General features: G+C 41.1%; 1 protein-coding gene across 1 annotated transcript in view; it reads left to right on the forward strand.

The window, feature by feature from the left end:
• The window catches only part of LOC308304522 (ryanodine receptor 1-like), a gene marked incomplete at its 5' end in the record, with an annotated part of 142,344 nt that overhangs the window by 97,249 nt on the left and 19,707 nt on the right, over nucleotides 1-25,388 (forward strand). The window contains 16 exons of the mRNA XM_080749131.1: nucleotides 572-664; nucleotides 4,700-4,799; nucleotides 5,153-5,232; nucleotides 5,404-5,480; nucleotides 6,318-6,391; nucleotides 8,374-8,391; nucleotides 10,597-10,677; nucleotides 11,189-11,277; nucleotides 11,432-11,560; nucleotides 12,844-12,948; nucleotides 20,482-20,563; nucleotides 20,853-22,183; nucleotides 22,743-22,825; nucleotides 22,956-23,109; nucleotides 23,228-23,314; nucleotides 23,552-23,833. Of these exons, the coding sequence (XP_080605257.1) occupies nucleotides 572-664; nucleotides 4,700-4,799; nucleotides 5,153-5,232; nucleotides 5,404-5,480; nucleotides 6,318-6,391; nucleotides 8,374-8,391; nucleotides 10,597-10,677; nucleotides 11,189-11,277; nucleotides 11,432-11,560; nucleotides 12,844-12,948; nucleotides 20,482-20,563; nucleotides 20,853-22,183; nucleotides 22,743-22,825; nucleotides 22,956-23,109; nucleotides 23,228-23,314; nucleotides 23,552-23,833 (2,865 nt within the window). The remainder of the gene's footprint in view (nucleotides 1-571; nucleotides 665-4,699; nucleotides 4,800-5,152; nucleotides 5,233-5,403; nucleotides 5,481-6,317; nucleotides 6,392-8,373; nucleotides 8,392-10,596; nucleotides 10,678-11,188; nucleotides 11,278-11,431; nucleotides 11,561-12,843; nucleotides 12,949-20,481; nucleotides 20,564-20,852; nucleotides 22,184-22,742; nucleotides 22,826-22,955; nucleotides 23,110-23,227; nucleotides 23,315-23,551; nucleotides 23,834-25,388) is intronic.

Below are 25,388 nucleotides of genomic sequence, written 5' to 3' on the forward strand. Positions count from 1 at the left end.
ACTAAGTACATTTACCGTACTTAATTACTGTACTTAAGTAAGGTTTAGAGGTATTTGTACCTTACTTGAGTATTTCCAATTTCCAATACTTTTACTTCTACTCCACTACATCTCGGATCCAAATATTGTACTTTTACTCCACTGCATTTATTTGAAAACTTTAGTTACTAGTTACTTTGCAGATATAAATGATACTATTATAAAACATACACAAACCACGTTAGCCCTATTTTATACACCTACGATATTTGAAAATAGCCGAGCTTGTAGATCTGCTATTTTCAAACATGTACTTTTATTTTTTGATGCTTTAAGTAGCCTACATGTTGATGCCAATACTTTTGTACTTTTACTCAAGTACATTTTGAATTCTGGACATTGCAGTATTGATACTTTTACTTAAGTAAATATGAGTACTTGTTCCACCACTGATAACAATGTTCATGTTTTGTGTGTGTGTGTGTGTGTGTGTGTGCGTGCGTGCGTGCGTGCGTGCGTGCGTGCATGCGTGCGTGCGTGCGTGCGTGCGTGCGTGCGTGTGTGTGTGTGTGTGTGTGTGTGTGTGTTTTAGAGTTGCCATATGGGTGAGGAGGATGAAGGGGAGGAGGATGAGTTGGAAAATGCTGAGGATGAGATGTCCTTTGAGGTGCGACAGTCAGAACTGGTAATGGGCGTGGAGGGGCAGGGAATCGGGAACACACACTGGAGTGGTAGCTCTCTGCGCATCGAGTGACCTCATTATCCGCCATCCATATCTCTCTCTCCATAATGATCTCGCATCTCTTTCCCCTCGTTGCTCATGTCTGCGTCCTGTTCGTCTTCTGCGTGTCCTCTGTCTTCTGTGCCTGCATGCTGTGCCTCGTGCGTGTGATGTGTTGGAACAGAGGCCTGCTGTGGTATGTCGCCAACGCAGTGAGGAAGGGAACGCCACCGTGATGGAGGAGTTAAAGCCTGATTTATATTTGTGTCACAAACCAAAAACACACGCAAAATATGCACACAATTATACAAAGTATAACTCAGGCTTAAAGATAAAAGGAAAGATTGTAATATTATGATTTAGAGATTATGCTGTATAAGACTGTCACTTCATTTCTGTGTCGTGATAGGGTGTTTAAATGATACCATTGACCGTAATCACACAGCGGTCATTTTGGAAATGATAATGGGCAATAATGTTACAATATTCCCTTTTATTGCCACTCATCTAACATGATGACCTGTCCTTCATTACATTAACCTCTAAAGTCTAAAGTGTCAGCTTCACTTACTGTACCTTAACTAAAGGCCCAATCCAAATTTATTTTTCTTTATCATAATATAAATACTGTTTTTTATCAGATGGATCAATATAAGATTTTTCTCTTAATTCTTTCAGATGATAATATTTAGTATCAATAGCTCAGTTGTTGACTTTTGTCACCATAGATCAGTAGTGTACTGTATGTGCAACATACTCCAAATCTGGATTGGGCCTTCATTAATATTAATGAATAAAAATGACACTGTCAACTTTGGCTATTTAGGATCAGGTTTTGGAAATGATTCTAAAGAAATAATGTAGCTGTAATAACAGTCTGTCCTGTACCCTTGGCACAGTTTTTTAGTCGTTGCCAAATCCCCCCCCATCTGTGTAGTCCCTGTCACTGCCATCCCCTACTGTTTGGTCAGGGGAGGATTTAGAAACAGGTCTTATATATTAGATATTATGAAGCACATCATTAACCTCATCCACTCACTTTGAAGCACATATATTCTAAGATTCTTGGTCTTGAAGACATGACATCATTTTCCTGTTTTGTTTCTACCAAACACATTGATCAGATGTTGTCAAGAAATACTGTTAAATTCAAACACTGAAATACCAAAGTCATGACAAAACTAAATTTTTAATAGTATAGCCATACCAATCAAGTCGTCTAGGGTTTGTTGTTTGTATGTACATTATGTACAGTACAAAAGTAGACTAATCGCAGCTCATGCCACTATGAGCATATAATGTCAAAAAATAGAACCAGACATAAATTAAGACTGAAGTTTCATGAAAGCCTCAAATGCCGGGTGAAGTAAAAGTGAAAGTAATGAAGAACGTTAAACCTGTTTCATAGTTGAGAGTCTAGGCATGTCACAAAAACATTGTTCTTATGAAGCACCTACCTGTATGTTGTTTTTGTTAAGACATTTGTCCAAATGAGACGTGATTTGTGTAGCTTCGTTCACAAACTGGCTGCACACATGGTAACTTGCTATCAATAGATAAATACAGTATTAGACAGAGAGGCTACAATGTTACAGTGTGGCGTTTTATTATTTATTTCATTGTGAGGCAAGTTAGTTTAATCAAGCAATGTTGACAGTTATTTATTTTTTATATATCCACCTGTTTCCGCGGGAGTTTACTGGAGATTATTTGGACCACACTTCCGGTTTAACAGCAGACATACAAGCTCACGTCGCGCCGCAGATGCAACCCGTTGTGAGCTTGTAAATCACACTCGACTGCGGCGCCGGAAGCTCGGTACAACGTCTGCGCAATGCACTATGGGGCGTTGGAAACCCGTGGATATATATAGATGTGTCCTTTCCGTAGCCTTCCCAGCATAATTATGTGAATAGGAATGGTTTTGGCACTCTGAATGTGCGTCTTCAAAGGAACATTTTCAAACAATAATTCACCTAAACGTTATTATATTGAGACGGGACAGAACACTGCAGAGTCAGAAAATGCCATTACGGGTGCCATCATCAAACTCCATTCAAACCATAATCGTAAACAAAATGAACCCTCGCTGTTTCTTAAAATGAAATGTAACGCTGACGCCACGTCTACTGAATAATCATGACAATCCTCCCTTTTCAGTCTGTCTTGTCTGTTCTGTCTCTGTCTGTCTGTCTCTCCCTCTGTTTACATCCTCCCCTCACCGTTTCATAACCTATTCATTTTTGTTAACCGAATGCTACTAATGAATGTCTTCCTTTCCTAACTCACCTAGGTTACTGACAGACTACAGTGAAAGCCAGCGCAGGTATACACCACACTGAAAGTTTTAATTGTAGTCTTCATTCACATAGAGGGATGCTTTAGAAAATGACAATTTGCAAAAAGCACATAGTAAACAGAGTCATAAGTCAGAGCCAGAGCAGGGGCCATCTGTATTGAATTCCAAATATGAGGTCCAACCGCATTCACACATAGCGGGTAGTACTTGGCCAGGCATACGTGGGAGGGTGGGTGGTTGGGTGGGAGGGTGGCTGGGGTTGGTGGGGTGGTTGGGTGTTGGTGCTTAGGAGGGTTGTACATTGTAATGTGATGGTTGGGTCTGTATTGAGGTTGGACAGTGGAATTCCCTGTTGCAAAATCCTTGGTGTTCATTTTACTCAAGTCCATTGTTACAGTCATAGTTACTTTTTATCAACACAAATGATTTTGCAATGTATTAACAAGCTACAATAGTTCCGTAACTACAAACCTTTATTTTGACAGTGGGTCAATTGTCTTCCTCCTACAATAAGTTGGTTGAATACTATACTTTTAAGTACAAATTCAAAGGAACGTTGATTTGATAGTACTGGAGAAATATTTGTCTGTCTCTCCGGCGCATGAATCCGTCAAAGCATATTTTTCTTCTAGTCCAAGCGCTGGTGAAATGACTTTGACACAGTGTAAGACAAAGTAGCATCAATGAAGACACTTTGGTAAGCTGTATGGTCCTTTGCAAGGTCTTCTACCGCAACATGCAAGGCCATTCAGGGCTATTTGCTGTAGTCGAACGTTTGCTCCCAACCAGCAAACGTAAAGAAGTAGTAGTTAACGATTCTGAAGACTAATAAACTGGAATGAGAGAATGTGTTTGAGTGACAGGTAGATAGCACCAATTAATAATAGCGCAACATAATAGCGCAACAAACAAATACTTACTGTAACTGTAGAAAGACAGCTTTGGCTAGCCGAGAGGAAAAAGTGAACTAAGCCATAAATTAACCATAAACCATTCTACCAGAATATTCTTCATAAATAAACAAGTCATTAACAATTTCCTTACAAAGTAAAATTATGTTGGTACCCTGTACAGTCCTGAGTGTTCATTTAAGAGAGTGCACAAATGTAACCTTATAGGTGCATATGGTTACATTTGTACACTTGAATAGTTAAACTCAGGATTTTACAGTGTAAATTGATTTGACAGGTACCCAGTCAGATTCATGAGTGAGCGAAGTGTGATTGTGGAATTACTGTACATGAATGGATAGAACTGGCAACACTTTTCATATCGGGTCCCGGCCGTAGGATCAGATTACCAAACAGATTAGTCCATTTCCCGCAGAAATTCTCATTCCTGACACTGGTGGACTATTTAATTTGCTTCATTAATCTCAAACACTATACCTACAACAGCATTGGCAAAACTGGAGTGTCATTATGTATGATAAAAATGTAAAAGACGATATAATGCCAGTTACAGCATATTACCAAATTATTAGTGGTGGTACCAGAACGAAACCTTAACTTACACTGTACATGTGTTCTGACGACTTCAGTGATTGAAACAAGAACTAGTAGAAACTTGAATGAAATGCAGCATTTTTTATGCAAGCAGCAAGTCCAAGATGATATAGCAGGAGGTTCTCTTCTATCCATTCATGTGGAGATTAACATCCAAAACTGCAGGGACACTTACAGTGACTATGCTTATCATAGGAAAAAGAAATGGAGAAGCAAAGACTCCTGTACCAGCAATCCAGACTTCACAACCGTGGCGCTGCAGAGATGGTCCTGCAAATGATCAGCGCCTGCAAAGGTAGGCACACTTAGGGCTATGCAAAATGTCGATATTACATGGATGTCATGATATGAGACTATCATCTGGGATTTTGCTGTGATGGTGTGATATGCTAAATGTTGTCTTTTCCTGGTATCAATCACGATAGACTTTCAAAAATGTAGTGTCCATATATCGCCCAGCCCTACACTCACTCACTCCCTAGCTCTCAGCCATCTGTGATTAGTACTGCAAACATGTATTTCTTTAATATTACACAACCGCATCAACACATTTACTATGCACACTAAAATCTTGTGTCTAAGGAAGTTGTTGGCTTGTAGTGCCTTACATAACTGTCTTACCTGTCTGTCACTTTATGTTGTACATAGGTGATACTGGCCCCATGGTGTCTGCTACCCTCAAGTTAGGTATTTCCATCCTGAATGGTGGCAACACAGAGGTGCAACGGGTATGTACAGTACACTCTAGTGTACAACATCGATGGAGTACAGAGAGTTTAAGCCTAAGCGTGTTTAATGATGATCAGTTTGCCAGTAAGAGACTGCGTGCAAGCGTTTCTTCACATGCAATGTTGAATTTAATATGATCCGATACTAATTATGGATGTCGTTCTTTGCAGAAAATGCTGGAATACCTGAAGGATAAGAAAGACGTGGGATTCTTTCTCGGCGTTCAGGCTTTGATGCAGACATGCTGGTCAGCTTCCATTCTCCAAAAGCCGATATATACTTCAGATAATAGCTGATCTACATGCAATTTACAATTTAGGCATTTAGCAGACGCTTTAGCAGGAATAAATCAAAGCAAGATAATATGTCAGTACATCAACAACAATATAATAGTAATATCAATCTAGAAAAACTATAACATATGTAGACCACACACCTAATCAGTAAAAAAAAATCACACCCGTGTGAACTGAGCGGTGGTCGTGGAGGCTGCGCAACAGCAAAACAAATATATTTATATATTGTGTGTGTGTGTGTGTGTGTGTGTGTGGGTGTCTGGCCTGGCCTGAACAACAGCGCCCCTCCCTTAACATGTGTGGTCACAAAAGGTACTACATACAGGCTACATACAGACAGACACGCATACAGACAGACAGACAGACAGACAGACAGACAGACAGACCCACACACACGGCCACGTATAGGAGCGTTGTGACCACCGCTCAAAAACCTTTATAAAACCTAAAAATGCTATCTAGCTTCATGTATGGTCATTGAGGGAAGGGGAGCGTTACAGTAGTGCTATGGGTTTAGGTGGAGTCTGAAGAGGTGAGTCCTCAGTCCACGGCGGAAGCTAGGGAGTGAGTCTGTAGTTCTAAGTGCGACAGGGAGTTTATTCCTCAGTTTGGGGGCCAGGAGGGCAAATTGTATAGGACCAGTGGATTTGTGTCCTGGGGTACATGCTCACTACGTGTCACATCGCACGCATTGTGAGCTTGTGAGACCCCCACTTTGATAACCATCTTACAGTACAGTACATGTATATCTAACATGTGTGACTTGTTGTATGTTTTGTGACGTGCAGTGTCCTGGATCTAAATGCCTTTGAGAGGCAGAACAAGGCAGAAGGCCTGGGCATGGTGTCAGAGGAAGGCACAAGTAAGTCTGTGTGCCATACAATGGAGCATAAACAATAAAGGTGCTGTAAGTGATATTTATTAGTTTTATTGTTAGACGTTGCAGGACTGTACCAATTGTAATCACTGTTATGGAGTTGAAAGAAAGTTCTGCATCTCAGATGATTAAATAACTTTTCATTTACAAGGTGCTAAGTATACAGGGGATTAAAGTTTGATGCCATGGAGCCATGACTCTGATGAAGATACACTTGTTATCAAAATGTTAGTCATCTGTATATTTGGCACCTTGTAAATAAAAACACATTTAATCGTCCAAGAGGCTCCAGTGAACAGAGACATTTGACTTGTTACAGAGTGTTTGTTCAGTAACTGGGGTCTCCCTGTCTCTCCAGCATTTAATACAGTAAATAAAATCTCAAAACAAAATAAATATCACTTGCAGGAAAGCACATGTAAGCATTAGGACATTGTGGAGGGGAAATGCAGAAGTCTGGATTACCCTTTAGGCCATGCACACATCTATCAACACAGTATCTATATGTAATGCTGAATGCTAATCCGGCGATGTTTATGCAAATTGGCGGATTTTTGTAAATTGTCATTGACATAACTGAGCTAATGAATTAATCACATTGACAGAATAATGGGAATTCTGAGTGGAAAGGCTCTGCAATTAATTCCGTTCATCTCCCTCGAGGTGTTGTTCATTTGTGACTTTTAATAGATGTTGATTTGAATTGAATGAGTCATGTCATTGTCCTAACCTGAAGGTTTATGAATTACAGGCAGACAGAGGGTGGGGGTCACACAGTAATCAATCAGGCTATAATAGAAGGAGAAAAGTGCTAGGGCTGGGTGATATGACGACTGTTTCGAATGTTTGCCTCGATTACGATCAATGAACGATAAAACAAACAAACGTAAATCAGGGTTCCCCAAATAATTTCCCCCAAGGTCCGAATTATGTCTAGGGTACCAAGCAGAGGGCCACAACATTGCAGGGGGCGACGGTGGCGTTTCCGCTACTCCAGCAACCGTTCAGATATCGTCACTGTCGGGCAGAAACCTCGTATCTCCAAGTTTCAAATGTGTACGGTTTTTGGTAAAGCAAAGCCCTGCTTCATCATACAAGATCGTCGCACAAAACTAGTGAAAACAGCAGATATACAAGCAGATATACAACACACATCGCGATGCGAGGCGTGTAGATTGGCTGTTTTCACTAGTTTAGTACATTTTTTAGATGATAAATACAAAACGAACGGTTTTGGACATACAAGGTTTCCACCAACAATGACGATATACTAGTGTTGTCGTTCCTATTGGGGAACCCTGACGTAAATATCGATGAGACACATTTTGAGATTTTAGATCGCCTATGTTCTCTATTTTTGTATTTTACAACAAAAATGTTATTTGTTGATATGTAAAAAAAGAAAACTATTTAAAAAGAAAAGGTCAATCTTTATTATTTGAATATCTCCACGAGCAAGATTACGTTTTTTATTGGTTCTAAATGTCGGTTTGATATATTTTCGGTTGATTGTCCAGCCCTAGCAACTTAAGTGGCACTCTCCTCACCTCTTCCAATTAACTCTTGACCACGTCCCCTGTCTACCTCTTAACACCTTGAATTGCCGTTTCAGGGAATTGCATTTTTACGGTATATGTTTGTTTTATTCTTTGTGTGTTGTTAGTTGAATTGCTAATTGGTCTTTTCCAGATCGCCATTTGACCCATAGTGCATTTTCTTTCTTTCAAGTATACCTGCACGGTGAAATCCGTAGCGTTATTTGAACTCCGGAAGTGTAAAATAATGACTCAGTATTCCGGCTATGGGGACGAGTTCACCGTGGATTGTGGTTAATCTTCAACCTTCCCATTTCCTAGTCCTCTACTGTTGTCAACACTGACCGTCCTCTCTCCCCTCCCCACGATCACTGCCTCCTCCTCCTCCTCCTCTTCTTCCTCTTCCCTTGTCCTTCCTTTCATGGCCATCAGACATGAACCTAGATCGGGGTAAATTACATTTCTGTCCATCTGTCTATTTACTTTTCTCTTCTTTTCCTCCCTCTTTCTCTCCACTGTCCCCCCTGTCATTTCATCTCCTTTTCTTCTTATGCCGAGATTCCGCCAAGAGGGGATTGGTTGCCACTGTCCATGTGTTGAAAAATTGTTTATTTTATAGACAAATTGGAATACGGTATACAAAATGTCTTCATGGCAGTCCCATGTATGTTTTCAGCTGTAATCTGGGGAAAAAAATAGGTGTCACCATTTAATTATTTTAATACCTACTCCTGTAACTTTTGACTATTATTATGAAAGGTTATTTCTGCATTCAACCATCTGACAAACCCATTCATAGTGAATCCATTTCTCATCATCACTAAACATGGCTGCCTACTGTACATCAGTGTTGGCAATACATGTTTTGATTTGTGTCCAGTCCTCAGCTCATCACCATAATAATAATCTCATCTCAATAGCTGAAGGACTAAAGGGACCCATTTTCATATTTCCTGTGGGTGTAGCACACTCATTTCATTCTTTAACTTCCAATGAATGCTTCCTTGGACATTGCCCCAACCCGTCTGCCTCTTCATTGCGTCTCATTTAGACGAGTAGGCTAGAGAGCTCTGTGCTGCATGTCTTGTCTGTGTGTCTGTTATAACTGTTGTTTTGTCACCTCCTGTCACATATTTGTGTCCCTTGTTATTTGTACATGTTGATATCGATGTAATGTGTGTGTGTTTTTTCTTACAGTACTGTTTCTATATTTGATTATCAACTTTTTATTTGTTGAACAAGTTTGAAATCAGAGAAAATGGTATGAAGCTACTAGTCAACAGATGAGAGGGTAGATAAGTAGATTGCAAAAAAAAAAGAAAAAATGAAAAAGATTGCTTCAAAGAAACTAGGATACCAGCATCATCATACCAGCAAACTTAGCATCTCTCTGTATAACGTATTATATCATATGTATGCAAACACCTCTTTTACTGTTAAAAACAGAACATCAAATGATGTGTTTTACTGTACACTGTGTGCCATGCCATCTTACAGTGGAATAGCAACAGCAGACAATTCTTATTTATTCAGTGCAAAACCAGTAATGATGTCTGCAGTGTGTAGTATGGGTGTTTGTTTACCATTACCGTTGTTCACTGCCTTGATGATTATTAAATAAACCTGCAGCTTCAAATGTATACGTTTAAAGTTTACGCACATAGATGAGCTGCCCTGTTTCAGTGTTTAATGTGTCTTAAATGTCTTGTTTTGTCCTCTCTGATTTGAGTCTGCTTGGCCTGTTGTGAAAACGCATTGTGTTTTATGCCTTGCTGCAAGCCAGTTCTTTCTGATTTGGAGCCATAAACTTGCACTTGCCTGTTCATCGTCTTACACGGTCAAATTCTGTGTTAATGGTATCCATTTGTACAAATGTAACCAAATCACCATTTGCTTACATTTTGTACACTCTCAGTGTTAAATTAAAGGGATACTTCACTTTCAAAAATCAAAAATTCTTTTGGTAATTTTATTTTCTAATCGGGCTTTTATGAACACCCTGGACAGTTTTTAAATTGCTTGATTCAATATTTAGATATTTGATGTAAATGTTATCAGGCCGTCCTCCTCCATGGCCGCTCCCCATACACACCCATTGTAACTTCAAACTCCATTTTAGATTCATTAAAAACACCAATTATTCTTTTCTGGTGACTCATACTACCCTCCTACTACGTGATCAGGCCGTGTTTTATCGATAACTTTTTTCATTATTTTTAATAATTATTTGGGAAAATTGAAAAAATGAAATACAAAAAAGAATTATAAAAAATACATCAAAAAAAGTTATCGAACAAAAACACACGTATTAGGAGGGTAGTATGAGTCACCAGAAAAAATAATAGAGTTTGTAGTTACAAACTTACAATGGGTGTGTAAGGGGAGAGGCCCAGGAGGAGGACGGCTTGATAATATTTCAAATTTCTAAATATTGAATCAAGCAACTTAAAAACTGTCCAGGGTGTCCATAAAAACCTGATTAGATGATAAATGACCAAAGTTTTTTTTCAAAGTGAAATATCACTAGCACTTTCAAAAAAACTTTTTGAAAGTGAGATATCACTTTAACACTGACTTTACAGCGTATGCTTCTAATTTTGACCGTGCCGTCATTTTGGCAAGGTACTTTGATGTTTTCCTTTCCGTTCCGTTTAGGTGAGAAAGTCATGGCGGACGATGAGTTCACGTGCGACCTCTTCCGCTTCCTGCAGCTGCTTTGTGAGGGCCACAATAACGGTGAGAGTCAGTCGCATCTCGCACCAGAGGAATGAGCTTCAAACTGAGTTTGGTATGGTAGAACACATGGAAGAGTCAAATGTCACTTTTTGCTGTAGAAAGCGTTCAGGAGTCTGATATTTCACTTTTTATAGCAGAAACTAGAAAGCATGCAGGAATCTTGTAATCAAAGAGACAATCGAAGATAAAAACACAAAGGCTTATACATAAAACCAAGAACATGGCCATACAGTACATAAATAATACGCTCAACCTATACCTAAACATGTAAGAGTCAAATGTAATCAAATGTCGCTGCTCACAGTAGAAAAATCACACCCAGTGTGAAGCGAGCGGTGCTATTTATGAGTTAATTTCATTAAGCGTCCCGCGAAGCTTGGCCAATGTGGGATGGGGCGGGACATACATACAGACAACAATTACTGACCAATGACAGTCCGGACAGACACATACATACAGACAAAGCCAGATGTAGGAACGCTCTAAAATGTGCAGTATAAATCAATTGCAGATTTCCAGAACTACCTCCGCACACAGACAGCCTGTACCACTACCATCAACGTCATCATCTGCACAGTAGACTACCTGCTTCGATTACAGGTGCAGTAAACTGTGCAATAACCCTGGTTGTTACAGTAGGAAAGCTGTAAATGTGTCTAAATGGTTTGCAAAATGTTATGTGCATCTTTTAGCAAAAATATGTCATAAACCCGATGTCTTTTTCACACGGCTGCTTGTTGTGTGCATGCAACAGGAGTCCATCAGTGATTTTTACTGGTACTACTCCGGCAAAGACATCATCGATGATCCAGGGAAGAAGAATTTCTCTAAAGCTATGACGGTGGCAAAACAGATTTTCAACAGTCTGACTGAGTACATTCAGGTAAATTGAGTTTGAAAAAGAAATCCTAAACGATTTTCAACCTTACATCTCTATTTGGGGCATTTCATTATAGGTGAACATCCCTCCCCCCCATTTAAAATCTTAAAAAACACAACAATGTGGGGTGCTGAGGACTTTACATTGTACAGTAGATTGTGGTCCCAAAGATTTCAATGTTTTAAAGATGAAACAATATGTATATATCAAATGGTAGTCCATGGCCCAATGCAGTGTCTCAAAGTGGGGTTTTAAAGATAAGTAGCCTTTGCAGAGCCATGAGGCCCATGTGGCAGGAGCCTATCTCCTGTTTCTGTAGCATGAGTACACCCCCTGGACGTCACGCCAGTATGTCACACAGGAACTAACCCCTAATCCCACTCTTGATGCTGAGTGCCAAGCAGGGAACCATTTGGGAACCATTTTTTCAGAGTCTTTGGTATGACCCGTCCAGGGATCGTACCCCGACCTCCACTGAGGTCCAAGGCCACTGAGCTGGTTCCTTGAGCGGGGTCCAAATGGACTAGTAACGGTTTGTGAGAGTGTACAAATGGAACCAAATTACATTTGTACACTCTCTGAGTTTAGCCTCGTACCTGCCCTCTTCCGGAAACCATTTCATTTGTTGGTCGTTTACTAGGCTACTCTGAGTTATGGAGGTCCTTGAAATAAAATAGTTTGAAGAACCATTGGCCTGTTAAAGCACGTAAAACTGGGGGTCCTGTGAGAATCACTGCTCTAGGGGCACGGTGGCGCAGTGGTTAGCGCTTCGCCTCACAGCTAGAAGGTCCTGGGTTCGATTCCCGCCGGGGGACGCTGTGGGCGCTGGCGGCGTGTTCCTCCTCCGCGTCATCAGCGCCCACACCCTAGGTGGGGTCGGCGATAGGGCCTTTCTGTGTGGAGTTTGCATGTTCTCCCCGTGTCTCCTAGGGTTGATACCCTCACAAAAACATGCACGTAATCCTGGTCTCAATAATGCCTCCCCCTGGCCAGCCGGGGCGCCTGATGGAGGGGAAAGGAACTGGTTGGAATAACGTGTTCCTTCCACGCGCTACGTCCAAACCAGGGAAATCTCCACTGTCAGGTGAAAAGAAGCAACTTGGACTCCTCATGCATAGAAGGAAGCATGAGGTCAGTCCGTTGTCTCCCCAGGCGTGGCAGAGGGAGAGCAGAGCCCAGGATTACATAGGCAATTAGCACTGGGTGAAAAAATGTGTTACAAAATTGTGGGATAAAAAATATATAGTAAAAAAAGAATCACTGCTCTAATCCTTGCGGTCATGCAGGGCCCGTGCACGGGGAACCAGCAGTCTCTGGCCCACAGCAGGCTGTGGGACGCCGTGGTGGGCTTCCTCCACGTCTTCGCTCACATGATGATGAAGCTGGCCCAGGTACGAGCTCATTAAGACACACCCCTACACCATCTACTGACTGCTGTGAACAAATATTAAGGAAACACAAACATGACGTCACGCAACACTGCAAATGATTCGGATCACTTGGGGCAAGTATCCTGGATTGGAATGCCATGCATTATATAGTCATTGGCTGAAGCAATCATTTACATGCAGTATATGTTTCATTTCTTTGATTGCGACCGTCAGGTCGCACTTACTATCAAAACCTCCACCGGCTGTCTGTCCGTCTCTTCGTCACACCCACGCCCACAGGAAAGTGTTAATGTTGGTGTTTCCTTAATATGAACCACTAGCATTCCTGTTTCAGGGAGAGCATTTGTCCAAAATTAGCAGATCTACAAGCTCACATATTGTGAGCACCAAAGAGATTTGGTGTTGAGGGAAAGGTATAGTATTGGCCCGGTGGACTCCGGTCAATGAAGTGTTTAACTGTTTATATTCAATAGCTACACGGTGTACACTACACACCATACTGTAAATAATATACTATAATATGGTTTATTACACATGAATGAGGAAATTGCATAATGTGTTTTTGCTAGTCTATTGCTAGTCCTCAAACATTTTGTCTAAGTGGCTGCCAATATGCACGCACACTATGCACAAAATACTCACCAGCCTGCACTTGCAATCGTTTGTGTATAGAGCTAAGACACATGGTTTCTTCCTGTGTTCACAGGTGTTTTGACAATTCATTTTTCACAGATTTCATTATGGACTGGTTTCAATGTGGTTTTACACATTCAGTTGCTCCTGGATTTACAAATCAACTGAAATAATTAAATAACGACAGTATCACTGTAGGGAGTTTGCATGTTCTCCCCGTGTCTCCTAGGGTAGATAGATACCCTCATACAAACATGCAGTAATCCTGGTCTCTATAATGCCTCCCCCTGGCCAGTCGGGGCGCCTGAGGGGGAACTGGTTGGAATAACGTGTTCCTTCCACGCGCTATGTCCATACCGGGAAAAATTCCTCCCTGTCAGGTGAAAAGAAACAACTTGAAGCATGAGGTCAGTCTGTTGTCTCCCCAGGCGCGGCAGAGGGAGAGAAGAGCCCAGGATTACATAGCTTAGGCAATTGGGGTGGAAAAAAAGGGTTACAAAATTGTGGGATAAAAATTATATATATATATATATATAAAATAAGTACAGTATCTGTAGTAAAAGTATATACTGTAAAACAGAACAATTCATTTTTTTATACTGTATAATATACAGTACATCAAAGGTTAAATACAGTGTATATACAGTATTTAACCTTTGATGTACGACGTTTATGTATGAATAGTGTCTGGATGTTTGGGGGGGGGGGGGGGGGGGAACCATGTTAATCCCAGTCAATATTCAAATCTGTATGTTGCTGTATGAACCAAAATGGTCAAAATGCTTCCCGGACCACCATGTGACTTCTCCACTCTATAGGATGTGTTGTGCATCTTTTTAGAGAATATGGATTTTGCATTAAAATTGATATGTGCAACAGCTGTGTGTAAACGTAATATTAACTCATGTGTCAAACAAATCAAGTTTGAACATGTACAGTAGTAGTAGTTTGTAGTCTGGAATGACTGAGGAAATCACGTTTGATGCATAAAAACCTCTTGTTATGTGCTATGAGTTCATGGACATGTGGAGAAATCAATCATTTACCCACTCAATATTCTGCATGTGCACAGGCACCATCACGCACATGTACAGTATACAATTATTATCTGGTTTGTAAGTGTACCCCTTCAACTACTGTGGTACACCAATTATATATTTTGTTGCGTAGATAGAGTAAATGTGTGGAGAGTGGTTAAAGGGTAGGTTTTGGTGATTTTAGTCCTCTTAGTCTCTTACGGCACAGTTTCTCAACAGGGGAGGCGTGGTCCTTGATTGTTCGAAATATGCTAGTGGTCCAGTGATCAAACAAGGTTGAGAACCATTTTCTTACGGTATGTAACTGTACCTGAAGATAATAGGGTTCCAAACAGGGTATGTCAAAACAGCTCCTAAAGTGCCAGCCTGAGCAAATTAGCTGTCGGTCTGGGAAGTATTACAGTACATTTAAGGTAGTTGCTAAACCGATCATATCACTGCCCCAAGATGAAGGACCGCCCTGAAGATTTTTCACTATGACAGGAAATGAACAATTGTCCTCAGTCTCTAGTTGAGTGAAACCTTCAGAGACCTGACTGGCTACAGAAAATGTTATGGTGACATCTTTATTCTTTACCATCACAGCCAGGAAAGCAGCGGCACAGTATGTGAGGATAGCCTTCTCCTATACTCTACTGGGCTCCATAATATGCTAATGTTTACAATCTGAACTGACCTTAGGCGACACTAGGCCATGTCACCAATGCAATCTGTGCACCAATGTGCATCAATGCAAAATTAAAAGGGGATTTAGTGATTTTCTGATTAGTGAAAGTGTGTGTGGCGACCAAGCTGTCATGAATTTACATTCCTTTTGAATGTATGTACTTTAGTCTCTCAACCACCCTGTGCTGTGAAGCCTGCAAATGTCTATTCTGTCTATAAATGCTAAACGAGAGCTCATCATTTCAAGCTTTCGGCTGACTTTGGAGCTAATATTCTCTATGAATGCAAGTACTATAATAATATAGGACCAAATTCACCAAATAGCCTACCCTTTAACCAGTGGTGGGAAAAGTACCTGAAAGCCGCAGAGATATCCCAGTAGAAAATAACTCTGGTACAACTGAAAGCCGCCCGTTAGAAGACTACTTGAGTAAAAGTCTTAAATGATCTGATATTACCTGTACAAAAGTAATTATCTGGTATCTAATAAATCAGTTAATGAATCAGAGGTAAAAGTAAAATGTTAAATTAAGTGTATTCTGTAATAGTACCGTCTTACAGATGAAAATGACAAATCTGAGGGCAAATTTGAGAATTTAAAAATGTCGTTCCCTCATGGCAGACAAAGAGAACATTTCAGCCCATAAGAAATCCTCCCCTCCTCCATGAGTATGACCATACGGTACAGTATACTTCAGATATGGCCCTGGGTGATGATTGTTGCATCTTCTGCTGCTGTCATCTTCCCTTCCTTGGTAGCTTGGTAACATACTGACCAGGCTGAACATCCTGACAGTAACCTGGCAGTAAAGCGTCAATCCCACCAGGCACGATAAAGATAACTATAACGATGATTATTGTTAACGATAATTACGTTGTTGGCGTCCACATCAACTATGTCGGCGTTATCGTTGTGGTGTCGACGCTACCATCCACATGAGTTGAGAACGATAATATCTTTATCTTTATCGTGCCCCGTGGGAATATGGCGCTTATGGCTGGTTTCCATTCTGAATTAACCAGAGTGATCCAGACTAGAGCCCGCCTACTCTAAACATTCTTAGAGTTTGTGCAGTAGTGTTAGTTAGTCCCCCATATAAATGTCAAATTGAGTAGCCTATAACTGTGGTTTCACCGGTCGCTACGAGTTAAAATAAAACATTGACACACCAAACAAGGTATTCCAAGGAGTTTTTCCACAATTTTCACAAGATTACATTTTGTTTGAAACAATAGCACCGCGTCGTAAAAATGAAACAGAACTTTTGGACTAGGCGGGCTCTAGACTGGATCTGCAAACTGCAAAGCAAATTTCTCCCAGTATATGCTGACGGCATTAATAACTTTCACACCATTTTCTTTTCAAAGTTTTCTTTTCTATTCCATTGGATTAGAATGCCATTGTATTGGGGTAAACATTTTAATTGTAGCAGAGTAAGAAGAAAATTGACACAAATAAACAAGTTGGTAACACAATACACATCCTCAGAAAAAAGTAGGATCATTGTATTTAAGTACTTTAACCGCTTCTGCCTTTAAATGTGATAATGAGGGACATACAGTAACATACTCTGTCCCACATTATTAGGACAACTGCTTGAACATGGTGATATTTTCACCATGTTGAAGCATGTGCCCGCTTCCTTCCATGTCCCTGCTTCCTCCCTGAACTTTGCTCCCAAGTTATATCATTTTGATAATACCTCTCTTACCACATTCTCCCTGTATTCCAAAGCAGGCCTTTATTCTGAATAGTAAAATGTGATGTTCTGGTGTGATGTATATTAAATGAAGTGACAACATTAATAGATGTCGTAAGAAAACGAATGCAATAAGAAAGAAGGTAAAACGTATTTTGAAATGTAATAGTGTTTTATTTTTAATCTGTTCACAAAATGATATATATATTTACATATTTATTTAAACTGTCTTTTACATGGTCAATGAAGGGTAAAGTAGGTATTCATTTTATTTATCGATTGACGTGATATGGTGTTTACTTGTGCTGTACTTCAACCTCGGATTCTTTTCTCAGTTTATTTGTTACACATTTGCCTTTTAAAGTTGTAATGAGAACGCTTGAACAATCACAAATGTATACTTATTTACATACAGCATGGATAGGGTAGAGTGAACAACAATGTTTTAAGGAGAATAAAATCAGGACATTCCTACATTGACCACTGTTACCATATCACTATGAACCAACCATTTATGCATAAATGCATGTGACTACAAGATCTTCTGAGAAAAGGATCTGCTCCTTAAAGGAATGGCAACAGATAATTTAAAATTCTGGATTTTCAAATAATGAGGAAAAACATCTATTTTATAAATGTTGAATAAAAATGTGTTTGAGCTGCTAAATTTGCTCCACCCCCAACATTTAACATGCAGTTGAGCAGTTTTTTTAGAAGCAGTCCACCCTGGTAAGCTCACTCGCACTCCCTATAAATAAAATACAAGGATACTTATAGCATCCATTCCATATACATTTAATGTAAACTTTTTAAAGATTTGGTTTTTTTGGGCTTTTTCTGCCTTTATTGGATAGTACAGTAGACTGACAGGAAACGGGGGGAGAGACGGGGAGAGATACGCGGCAAAGGTCGTCCAGATCGGGAATCGAACCGGCGACGCCGCCAGGCATCAATGCCTATATGGTATGCGCTTAGACCAGTAGGCCACCGGGCGCCCCTAATGTAAACTTTTTACAGTAGAGCAAATGCAGTATACCTGGTTTTGAATGCTGCAGTAGATATGTATAGTACAGTGTACATTTATAGGCAAATATTGTACTTCAAGTACTGACAATATAGCTACTTCCTCCATTGCTCAATTCTATTTTGGTACATTCACCTTTTCAGAACTTTGAATTTTAAACATTTTCCATTTAATTATATGAAAAGGGAATATTGTTGTTTAGATATGGACTAGTACATTATGTAAATCAGAAGTTGTCCCTTATCTGTTGCCTTACCTTTAACCTCCAGTGTTGGAATATATGTTTTAATGTTACACTCATTTAGTTTGCACATATTTAACAGTTGTAAGAATGATGTTGACCCTCCCTCTTTCATATCCGTAATAATAAGTAACCCGAGGGAAGATGCTTTTACTTGTTTCATTTGTGGTGTGTTATTTCAGACTAATTCTAACTAATTTGGTTAAACTTAGAGTTGCATACAAATGCACCTTGCAACACTTCTAAGATGTAGAATAATATTATATTATTTCGTTGCTGTCAGGTGGAAACCAAATGTCCAAAACGCTTACTTCTTTATTAAATATATGTGTCAGTGTTTTTGAGATTCAGTGAGATTGAGACCAGGGGCGCTCGTTTTTGGGTGTGAGGTGGAGCAAGCGGTGCCTCTTTCCGTGGACTGCCCAAAGTGCCCATAAGTCCGACATCTCATTAGTCTTACAGGGTTAGGTTTAGGTATAGTTTTACTGGGATTAGGGTTATCATTCACCAGGTTAACATTCACCAGGTTAGCATTCACCAGGTTAGGTTTAGGCATAGTTTTACTGAGGTTAGGATTAGGTTTAGGCATAGTAGCATTCACCAGGTTAACATTCACCAGCGTCGGCAGGTTAGCATTCACCAGCGTTGGCAGGTTAGCATTCACCAGCGTCGAACTAATGGGACGTCGGAACAATGAAACATCGGACCAATTTCATGGCACCGGCTCCTTCAGGGGACTGCCCATAAGGTGAACTACAAAACAAGCGCTCCGGTCACAATCTCATTGGTACCTCAAAAACTGTAACATATATATATATATATATATTAGAGAGAGAGTAACATTTTGGAAATAGTTGATCTATAAGCTACAAGCTTGTAGATCTCCTAATTTCACTACTTTTGTGCGACACTCTTGCATGATAAAGTAGGCCATTCATTTACGGGGGAAAAAAGTTGAAATATGTAGGTTTCTGCCCGACAGCAACGACTTGTATGATCTCGAGGACAAAGATGTCCATTGAACATCATTCAAGAAAAATAATACTCACATCGTATGGTGATTATTATTAAAGTGCCTATAATATTGCACTTGCCACATTTGCACTGATATAGAACAGCTATTGAATAGTGTCATATTATTTTCTACTTATACAGTGTACAGTATTTGATGTCAACTATATTGTAACATCTATGCCAGTCTTGCCACGCCATTCTGTAGAACATGAGGACCACAATGTACATAACATTTATTGTGATTATGACATGTGTCATACCCAATTATTTTAATTAAGTACATAATGTTTTTTTTATGAAATTTGTCAAATCAAATAAGTCCCACTAGCTGAAAAATGGTTGGAATCTAACATATTTAATATATTGTAATTATTAAAGGAGCACTTCACCTATTTTCAAACATATCTTCCTATAATTGATAATAACTAATGCTCGTTAGAAGATGCTGTCTACTTACTTACTGTACTATGCGTCATTGATGAATTGAATACATAGGAGCACAATGGAGTCCCCAGGACTTTGTGTTATCCTTTTAGCCCAAATGTATGACTGTACCCCGTGCTGTTTGCATTTCTGTCTAATAAAGTATTCAATCAATCAATCTCATTGGTGCGTTGGACGGTAGAGAAACCTGCCTACCAATGACATCATTGAAGAGGATTCCAAGCTAATAAAAGCCACAGCCTTTCTTTTCCTGGAAAGATAGCATGCTGAAATAGGAGCCATTGTTCTAGCATTAATACCAAATTAATAAATAAATGAATAAAAATTGTGTTTGAAATGACCAAACCATCCTACCAATGACGTCACTGGTATAGGCACGTTTTCTGAAGTGTCCACTGCCATACTCTGAGATCCATGGCAATTGCGCAGAAATGCAGCCATCTTATAAAGCATTAGTGAGGAACAATGCTATGAAGATGGATTTAAAATGGGTGAAGTTGTCCTTGAAATAAATGCAGAAATACCAGGTTTCTCAGGTTGGCTGAACTGTAAGTCCACATGCATGATTTCATTATTTAAAAGCTTTGTATGTAACCTCATAAGAAATTGGATTTCCTCAGCTTAAAAAAAAAAATCCCTCCGTGTGATAACCATGCAGTGTTGACACTGGTGTTTAAAATGTCAAACATTCCCTGTGCATCCCTTCTTCCCTAAAATACTGTCAAACCAGCTATTATCATTGTAAGATCCTGTATGTTTTTTTACTTGCTATAGGACTCAAGTCAAATTGGTCTGCTGAAGGAGCTTCTTGACCTTCAGAAAGATATGGTTGTCATGCTGCTTTCACTGTTGGAGGGTAGAGTATTATTTGATACTGCTGATGTACTGTGTTGTTGAAGTCCCACTATTTTACCACATGCCTGCTTTAGTCTGCGCTTTTATTTTATTCCTAGGACAGCTTGTTAGAAAACAAAATCAAGACTTTGTGTCATATTGATTTGGTCAAACTTTGTGTCGAAATGTATTATAATTACGTACGACGTTCAAAGAATCACGTGCTGTAGTACTGTAGTAATACAGATGAATTGTAAATGCATGGTGTGGAATTTCTACAACCCGTGCTAAATGTTCTGTGTGTTGCGCAGGAAATGTGGTGAACGGCACCATCGCCCGTCAGATGGTGGACATGTTGGTGGAGTCCTCCAGCAACGTGGAGATGATCCTAAAGTTCTTTGACATGTTCCTTAAGCTGAAGGACATCGTGGTGTCTGACGCGTTCCGTGACTACGTCACAGACCCTCGGGGACTAATCTCCAAGAAGGACTTCCAGAAGGCTATGGACAGCCAGAAACAATACACCACCTCAGAAATCCAGTTTCTGTTGTCGTGCTCAGAGGCAGATGAAAACGACATGATCAACTACGATGAGTTTGCCAACCGCTTCCAGGAGCCCGCCAAGGACATCGGCTTCAACATCGCGGTGCTACTCACCAACCTGTCTGAGCACGTGCCCCACGACACTAGGCTGCAGAACTTTGTCGAGCAGGCGGAGAATGTGATGAACTACTTCCGGCCTTTCCTGGGCAGAATCGAGATAATGGGCGCCAGCAGGAAGATTGAGCGCATCTACTTTGAGATCTCCGAGGTGAACCGCAAACAGTGGGAGATGCCCCAAGTCCGAGAGTCCAAGCGGCAGTTCATCTTCGACGTGGTCAACGAGGGGGGCGAGTCGGAAAAGATGGAGATGTTCGTCAACTTCTGCGAGGACACCATCTTTGAGATGAACATAGCCTCGCAGATCTCTGAGGTAGAAGAAGAGGGGAAAGAGGAGGAAGACGACGAGCCAGTGGAAAGCGGAGCGGAGGGAGGCGCGGGAGGCGGGGCAGGCGGCAACGGCGGCGGAGGAGACGAGGAAAGCAACGGAGAGGAGTTGCCGCCCGAGTCAAGCTCGGCCTTTGCCGACTTCATCAATAGCTTGCTGAGCTTCCTCGGCATCTTCACGTTCCGCAACCTGCGCAGGCAGTACCGCAGGGTGAGGAAGATGACCATCAAGGAGATCGTGGTGGCTTTGACCGTATTTTTCTGGACCATCCTGGTGGGCATCCTCCTCTTCGTCTACAGCGTGTGCAAGGGCATCTTCATGCTCATCTGGCAGACGCTGTTTGGAGGCGGCCTGGTGGAGGGAGCCAAGAACATCACCATGACGGAGATTCTGGCCAGCATGCCGGACCCCACGCAGGACGACGTGCACGGCGACCTGCCGGGGGAGCCGAGGACGGGGGAGGAGCAGGAGGCGGGAGGGCAGACGGAGACCGGGGACGGAGAGGAGGAGGAGGAGGAGGAAGACTCGCAAGAGAAGGGGGAGGGTGGCAGGGTAGCAGGGTTTGATGCTCGAGGTGGCCTTGGGGACATGGGAATAGAGGCGACTATTGAGGCTCCCACTCCAGAGGGAACGCCCATAATGAAGAGGAAAAAGGTACAGGCAGATAAAAATCACACCCGTGTGAACTGAGCGGTGGTTTACCCACCAACCGGTTTACCCCTCCCCCCTTCCCCCCTGTGTGTGTGTGTGTGTGTGTGTGTGTGTGTGTGTGTGCGTGTGTGTGTGTGTGTGCCTGGCCTGGCCTGGCCTGAAAACAGCGCCCCTCCCTTAACATGTGTGGTCATAAAAGGTACTACACCACAGGCTTGAGGCTACATACAGACCCACCCACCCACCCACCCACATACAAACAAACATACCTACACACACGGCCACGCTATGGAGACGGTGTGACCACCGCTCAAAAAAGAAGTGGATGTACCTTCCTTGCATGCAATGATGTTGAACATTGGTAGAACGTTATGTTGTCCTGAGAAAGATTTAAGTCAAAATATTTGCCAGATCTTCTTTATCCATAGCTTCTTTGGTCAAAGAAACCTTAAGTAGTGATTCAGTTCACTGTCATTGAATGGTTTTCACCATCATTCTACCTGATTGTCCTGTATGAATGCAAGCTACTCAGTAACAACGGCATGCTGTTCTATGTTTGCAGCAACCAGAGGATGCTGATGCTAGCCAGAAACCTCCTGAACCTCCTGCCGTAGTGGAACCACCTCCAGAGCCAGAGAAGGCAGAGTAAGAAACTTGTTGTTTTCGTAGTTTTCAGCAGTTGAATGAGTATGCTGTTACTTCATTCTGCGTTTGCCACTGTGTGATTATGGTCAATTAGTTTGGATCCATTAGCCTAACAAGGTTTTTTCTTTAGTAATGAAACTGGAGAGAAATCTGAGAAAGAATCTCTGACCAAAGATCACGAAGAAGCACCAAAGATTGTGGCACCCAAGAAAGAAAAGAAACCAAAGAGGCATGAAGGGTTTCAAATTTGGACTGAACTGGATGTCCAGAGGAATAAATTAATGGTGGGTGGTCTCTCTTCCTTATGGTCTCACTAACTTGTGTGACATCAGTACAATCTCAATGTTCACTAACAGACATTAACATTTTTATTGGTTGTTTATTTGCTTGTTTGTTTCTTAGAACTACCTCTCAAGAAACTTCTACAACCTTCGTTTTCTGGCTCTGTTCCTTGCATTTGCCCTGAACTTCGTTCTGCTATTCTACAAGGTTAAGAACTATTTTTGTATTTGAACTATTGTACAGTACTTGTATATCTGCTTGTTAAAATGATTGTGACGCTATATTAACAAATTTGTCTCTCCCACTTTGAGAACCAATTGCCTAGCCCTAGGTCATTAAGACAGGGTATGTAACAGTTGTTTATCCAAGCATAACTATACAGTACCTGTAGGTTCTATTGTCCTGGGACACCGACTCATCTGCCCATCCATATGCTCTGGACAGGTTTCTGACAGCCCGCCTGAGGGAGAGGAGTCTGAGACGGAAGGTTCCGGGATGTTTGAGGGAAGCGGGTTGTTCGAAGGCTCCGGGTTGTTTGAAGGCTCGGGAGAGGATCCTGAGGGCTCTGGCGGGATGGATGAAGGAGGGGACGATGACGAGGAAGAGGGCCCAGTTTACTTCTACCTGGAGGAGAGCACCGGCTATATGCAGCCCACCATGTTCTTCATCTCAGTCCTGCACACCGTTATCTCCTTCATCTGTATCATTGGGTACAACTGCCTCAAGGTAGATTATAAGGTTACTTTAGCTATGTTTCACAGCTCACTGTAAAAAAAGAAAAGCGGCAGTTGTACAGCCTACTGTACAACCTTTTTTATGTCAAGGATCCCATCCCACACCCCTTCCAAACACACACATACAGTAGTAGGTTTGTCCTCCACGAACTCGTGGACAGATAGATAAAGATAATCGTGGTTTTTCAGTTCTCAGAAACCATTGGTATAAAATGTGTATAGCTAAAATCGGCCACCTAGTGGCGCTATATTGGTGAATGTGAAATATTTGGGGCAGAGGTTCTGCTCTGTGTGTGCACTATGCACAGTTTCACACTGATCGGTCCAACGGTGCCAGAGATTAGCTGTACACGGACGGAGACACACGGACAGGGTGCAAAACATAGTCTCTGCCCTGCCTTTTGGCCTGGCGGAGACAATCAATGACATTCCTCAAAGATTTGTTTAAACAGCAGTGTTTTAAGTGTTTCTTAAAAATCCCCGCAGACGCTGCAGCTCTCAGTACTTAGCAGTCTGGGAGCGAAGGGCTGAAAGGCTCTGTCGCCTAGGTGTTGTGTTGAATTATGACAGTCACAGATGTTGTTGTGGTGAACACAGTGGGTCATTGATAAGAATGCAGACAGGCATATTCCTTTAGAGGCGGTTTATTGTAACAAGAGTCGGCTTGACATAAGCGTGGTAAAGTGCAGTCTCATGTAGCAAAGAAGGCAGTAAACACATGCAAGGTGTGACACACAGTGTCTCACAGACATACAGTATGGGTTGCAGTTGTGCAAGTTTGTGAAACAAAACGAGTCAAAGCAGACACAGAGGCAGGCAGAGAGACACTGGAGAGCGAGATGTGGTTTGGTTGTCTGAGAGTGAGATTTGGTGCTGGCACAGAGTCAGAGCAACAGAAAGGCATAGACAAAGTAATGAAGCATTAAAGGGATATTTCACTTTCAAAAAAACTTTTGGTCATTTTATCATCTAATCAGGCTTTTATGAACACCCTGAACAGTTTTTAGATATTTGATGTAAATGTCATCAGGAGGCTTGATCCAGAGCCGCTCCACATGCACACCCATTGTAACATGAAACTCCATTTTAACCATGATAGATTCATTAAAAACTATTATTATTTTTGCTGTTGACTCATACTACACACCTAATATGTGAGCAGGCCGTGTTTTTTCGATAAACCTTTTCATTTATTTTTAATAATTCTTTAGGAAAATGGAAAAAATGTAAAACAAAAATTAATTATCAAAAATAAATGAAAAACGTTATTGAAAATACATGGCCTGCTCACGTATTAGGAGGGTATTATGAGTCGCCAGAAAAAATAATGGGTGTTTTTGATGAATCTAGCATGGTTAAAATGGAGTTTGAAGTTACAATGGGTGTGTATGTAGAGGAACTGGGCCTGGAGGGCCTAGTAACATTTACATCAAATATCAAAATATTGAATGAAGCAAATTAAAATCTGTTAAGGTTGTTCATAAAAGCCTGATTAGACGATAAAATGACCAAAAGTTTTTTTTGAAAGTGGAATATCCCTTTAAGCT

This window comes from Nannobrachium achirus (genome assembly GCF_963921795.1).
Source record: "Nannobrachium achirus genome assembly, chromosome: 19".
Lineage (NCBI taxonomy): Eukaryota > Metazoa > Chordata > Actinopteri > Myctophiformes > Myctophidae > Nannobrachium > Nannobrachium achirus.